A 5,792-nucleotide genomic window follows, 5' to 3' on the forward strand; every position below is an offset into this window, starting at 1 on the left:
TCCTGCCTGTATTATTTCATACTGCGATGCATTGACATGTCGAATGAAACTCGAAATCTCAGCGCTCACGCCAACTGGTCCCGGCCGTGCTCAGTCAACGAAATAGAACACATACAATTAACTTACGTCATCATCAAGTACGTAAAGTACAATTTGTGACGTAAAGTACTCAGAAAGAAGCACACCACGCGCTGGTCGAGACTACGTGCAAGCGCTTTCTGACTAATACGATTTGAGACGCCAAGACATGAAAAGAAAAAGATAACTCTTGCCTTCCAACTAGTCTCGGCCCGCTCAAAACCGAGACTTTCAGTAATTCCTTCGCGTGACGTCTAACCCTCTTACGCCATAATGTGACGTCTTCAAATGACGAAATGTTAAAGTTTCTACCACAGACATAAACACGCACAAACACACACACACACACACACGCACACACACACGCACAAACGCACAGACAGACAAAGTTACGATCGCATAGGCTACACTTACGTGAGCCAAAAAGGACATCATTTTTGGGAAATGTGTCAGTTCCGACACAAAACACACTTGACAGGTTGTTAAAATCACTGGGTTACATTCAAGAAGTGTTACCTCTGAACACAACCATAAATATCGTAGAATCAGAGAAACAAAACTCAAAAGCAAAACTTGTCATAAATATAAAAAATATAAAATATTCTGAGATTGACAACACTGAACTACAATCATAAATATCCTAGAATCAGAGAAACAAAACTCATAAGCATGTGGTTTTATATTTTATCATTTTGTTTGCAAAGTTTTATATTTATAAGAGTAAGTTACAAGAGACAAGGCCACTGTTAGAAATATTTTAAGAAATTTGAAATACAGATTTAAAATGGAAAAATATTCCAGTTTCATTGCTGGTAACATTACCAAATTTGTAAAATTATGGCCCTCATATGAAAAATTGGTTAGGTAGTACGCTAGGTTGTGCAGAGATGTGATGATTTGTGTATATATATATGTCTTTGTTTGGTTTGTAATATTATTTGACTGTATTATTATTAAGCAGGTAGTGTGTTCATAATGTCCTCATTGTTTGTTTGTGTTGTCCTTGTAAAAAATAAATAAGTAAGAATAAAAAATAACACCCAAACACCAAAATGAAATACTTGGTGAATTAACGAGGAAAAACGATGATTGCAAGAAGAAAACGATGACGGTGGATCCTCAAAGGATACAGGGTGCACTCCAACACTGGGAATATGAATAAGAATAAAAAAATAACACCCAAAATAAATAAGTGTAAAAAAAAAAAGGTACAAAAAACTCATAAGCAAAGCTTGTCATAAATATGCAAAATATTTTTTCTCTCACAATCAACATACAAACAAAACAAGAGGCGAAGCCTTCAAGGCTCACGTAAGAAATCGACAAACAGTAACACAAACTCAATCACTCCGTCACACACACACACACACACACACACACACACACACACACACACACACACACACAGTAAGCATAGGTGAAACTGTGCAAGAAAGCGAGACCCTGGATCTGCCAACTAGTCTCGGCCCGCTCACAATAACAATGACCGAGACTTTCAGTAATTCCTTTGCGTGACGTCTAACCCTCTTACGTCATAATGTGACGTCTTCAAATAGTTTCTATCACACACGTCAAACACTTTTGACCGAGACGTAATCTTCTTATGCGAGCTTTATCCATAGACTCGGAAATGTTACAGTTTCTATCACACACGCACGCACGCACGCACGCACGCACGCACAGACAGACAAAGTTTATCATCGCATAGGCTACACTTACGTGAGCCAATAACATGTGCCATTATGTAGAATTAGCGGTAAAGTCCTGTATTTAGATCTAGTTTCTTGAGTGTACCTTTTCCAAACAGCGTCATAAACTCTTCCCTACTCTTTTCTTCCATTTACTCCACTCAGTATAGATATAATTTATATTGGTAGTCAAACAAACAAACTTTCTTTCTTTATTTGGTGTTTAACGTCGTTTTCAACCACGAAGGTTATATCGCGACGGGGGAAGGGGGGAGATGGGATAGAGCCACTTGTCAATTGTTTCTTGTTCACAAAAGCACTAATGAAAAATTTGCTCCAGGGGCTTGCAACGTAGTACAATATGTTACCTTACTGGGAGAATGCAAGATTCCAGTACAAAGAATTTAACATTTCTTACATACTGCTTGACTAAAATCTTTACAAAAATTGACTATATTCTATACAAGAAACACTTAAGGGTAAAAGGAGAAACAGAATCCGTTAGTTGCCTCTTACGACATGCTGGGGAGCATCGGGTAAATTTTTTCTCGTCCCAACCAATATGGGACTCCCCCTAACCGGCGGGGGGTAAACAAACAAACAAACCAGAAACACACAATAGAAATGTTATAAGCATCAAATAATTAAATTAGCAACACACACTAGGGCTCCCCACGAATGCCCGTCATAGAGGGTCCCGGGACCCCGTTAGCAGAGTTTTAGAGGGTCCCAAGAGTCCCGGGTCCCCAAAACCCCTATTTACATATAACGCATTGCGATCACGAAGAATGTGATATGAACTGGGGGGTTTTATTACCAGAATATTCAAGGAGGACACTTCAACAATACCAAGTCAAATGCAACACACACGAACACTTTGTTCCCGCGTAAAAAAAGGGATAATTTGTGTTTACACTTTGGCGTAGCTGACGACTAAAGTCTGAAATGAGTATACGGGACGCACGACAGAGGCAGTTAGGGGCGTCCCGGGACCCGCTCTTTGTAGGTTTAGTGCGTCCCGGGACCCCCTCTATGAATTTCTAGTACGTGATTTCGGCTTCTAGTGCGTATAGCACGCGGGGACAAGCTCTATGGGAAGCCCTACACACACACAAATGTTCTTACAAACTGCATTTAAATATCCGTGCAAAAAGGGAGGATATGTTGGATCTTGTTGGACTTTTCAGTCGATTTCTTATCAACAAATATTATTAAACGATTCACCGCTTTCTCTTATAACGTTGGTGAAAAGTTGACACTGTCGTTACGCAAACAGACACCAGGGGAAACACCGTGACGGACTTTGGATACCCCCCGATAGTGCGACAGAGAAAACAAATCGGTCAGGTTTGTTTACATGCATTCCACACGCTGTCACGTGACGATGAAAGAAAGTCTGTCGGTCACGTGATGTCTGCATTTGTGTGTGTGGATAGTTGAGGAATGGAGGACGGGGAATTGTGTGTGTGTGTGTGTGGGGGGGGGTATATGCTATGTGTGTGAGTGTGTGCGTGTGTGTGTTTGTGTGTGTACGTGTGTATGTATGTATGTGTCTGTCTGTGTCTGTTTGTGTGTGTGCTGTGGTGTCGTTTGTGAGTGCGCGCATGTGTTTGTGTATACATGTGTGTGTGTTTGTGTGTGGGTTGTATGTGTGTGTCATGTTGTGTGTATATTTACATGTATTTGTGTTAGTGTGTGTATATGTGGGTCAATTCGTGCGCTCACGTGTTTGCGTATGTCAGTGTGTGGGTGTGTGTGTGTGTGTGTGTGTGTGCCAGTGTGTGTGTGTGTGTTTCTGTGTATGTGTATGTGAGTGTGTGTGTATGCGTGTGTGTGCTTGTGAGTGTGTGTGGGTGTGTGTGTATGTGCATGTGTGTGTGTGTATGAGTGTGTGTGGGGGGGATGCCATAATTATGTGCTCACAAAGGGCAAGAGACAGACAGACAGACAAAAATATGGAAGAACAAATAACTATCACACACACACACACACACACACACTCACACACAAACACACGCACGCACGCACACACGCATAAACACACACACACACACACACACACACATACACACACACACACACACACAGAGGCAGAGCTTGGATGCCTCGAGCACATCAACTTTGTCTCAACACAAAAACCCAGGCTCACTTGCAAGTCACCGCTCATGTTGCTTGTACTTTTATTCGGGTCCTAGGTCATGTCACTCTCTCAAAACGAACAGGGACTAACCTTGCTGTTAACAGTGACGTCTGAATGAACCGACATTGTTATGATCACAAACAAAGCAAAATCAATACGGTATTGACGTTGCAGTCGTAGTCGTTCCTGTCGTTCCAGTCGTAGTCGTTCCTGTCGTTCCAGTCGTAGTCGTTCCTGTCGTTCCAGTCGTAGTCGTTCCTGTCGTTCCAGTCGTAGTCGTTCCTGTCGTTCCAGTCGTAGTCGTTCCTGTCGTTCCAGTCTAAGTCGTTCCTGTCGTTCCAGTCTAAGTCGTTCCTGTCGTTCCAGTCTAAGTCGTTCCTGTCGTTTCAGTCTAAGTCGTTCCTGTAGTTCCAGTCTAAATCGTTCCTGTCCGGTCTAAGTCGTTCCTGTCGTTCCAGTCGAAGTCGTTCCTGTCGTTCCAGTCGTAGTCGTTCCTGTAGTTCCAGTCTAATGCCAGTAATTATTAGTCGTTCCTTCTGACGCTACAGTCGAAGGCGGTGATGACGTAACAGTCGAAGGCGGTGCTGACGTTACAGTCGAAGGCGGTGCTGACGTTACAGTCGAAGGCGGTGCTGACGTTACAGTCGAAGGCGGTGCTGACGTAACAGTCGGAGGTGGTCCTGCCGTTACATTCGGAGCGACTGTTGGTGTTGTTACATTCGGAGCGACTGTTGGTGTTGTTACATTCGGAGCGACTGTTGGTGTTGTTACATTCGGAGCGACTGTTGGTGTTGTTACATTCGGAACGACTGGTCCTGTCGTTACATTCGGAGCAACCGTTGAAACAGTCGCGTTGGTCGTCCCGCAAAAGCCTGGAACACGCGGACATTGTTACAAAGAAAAATAAGATATGAATGAAGAGACTACAGTTGAGAAGAATGAGAACCAGATTACAATGTCACTGTAGGCTACTCACTAGTTACAAACACGAACACGTTATGTTCTGCTGTCCGTGTGTGTATCTGTTGAGTACATTTACACTGTTATCTTGAAAGACAAATAAGAAAACCGTCTCGGACGCTTATGGTACAGATAACGGAATTAGCTTCGAAAATGTGTCTAGTGAGAACGGTGTTAGTTTCCTATAGAAAACTATGTTAAATCATTTATTGAAAACTTGACTTAGTGTACAAACTGACCTGCTTTCCTGTGCTTGCACTTTCCCTGGGTCCTGGATCCCATCTCGAACTTTACACAGCAGGAGTGGTCTTTGCAGTCAGCATCCGAGTCACAGGCCTTCTTGTTGTTGGCGGTCAGACGGCTGTACACCCTGTAGCGAATAGCGGCTTGGCTCTCTTCTACCTCCAACACCAACACCTGTGTAGAAACAAATGTGTTTTTTGTAAATTGCATACATTGTGAAATTGCCTACTTAATTGCAGTCGGGCAGATCCAGTTAACAGGCAATCCTATTTACGCTACTCGAGTAGCATAAACGGCCCCATATAACGAGTGGCGCGCGTGCACACACACACACACACACACACACACACGCCACAATAAACAAAATTCACAAATAAACAAAGACACAAAGAAAAATACACACTCACACACACACACAGCACACACACACGCACGCACGCACACACACACACACACACTCACACACACACACACACACACACACACACACACACACACACACACACACGCACGCCAAAATAAACAAAAATCACAAATAAACAAAGACACAAAGAAAAATATCCTTGTTCTCACCGCAAGGGTCACGAGCAGACACATCTTGAGACACATGATTTCCGCGACGACGTTTTTCTCCTGTCTGCAGAGATACAAATAGAGCTTACACATAGAATTTGTTTTAAAAC

The 5,792-nt window shown here is 42.9% G+C and overlaps 1 protein-coding gene across 1 annotated transcript in view; it reads right to left on the reverse strand.

The window, feature by feature from the left end:
* Positions 1 to 3,915: 3,915 nt before the first annotated feature.
* LOC138945738 (uncharacterized) overlaps positions 3,916 to 5,792 on the reverse strand; it is a 3,589-nt gene continuing 1,712 nt past the window's right edge. Inside the window, exons 2-5 of the mRNA XM_070317233.1 lie at positions 5,683 to 5,746; positions 5,106 to 5,283; positions 4,713 to 4,778; positions 3,916 to 4,631 (exon numbers count right to left, since the gene is read on the reverse strand). Of these exons, the coding sequence (XP_070173334.1) occupies positions 4,414 to 4,631; positions 4,713 to 4,778; positions 5,106 to 5,283; positions 5,683 to 5,718 (498 nt within the window). The 5' untranslated portion in view covers positions 5,719 to 5,746 and the 3' untranslated portion in view covers positions 3,916 to 4,413. The remainder of the gene's footprint in view (positions 4,632 to 4,712; positions 4,779 to 5,105; positions 5,284 to 5,682; positions 5,747 to 5,792) is intronic.

Source organism: Littorina saxatilis, linkage group LG13, assembly GCF_037325665.1.
Source record: "Littorina saxatilis isolate snail1 linkage group LG13, US_GU_Lsax_2.0, whole genome shotgun sequence".
NCBI lineage: Eukaryota > Metazoa > Mollusca > Gastropoda > Littorinimorpha > Littorinidae > Littorina > Littorina saxatilis.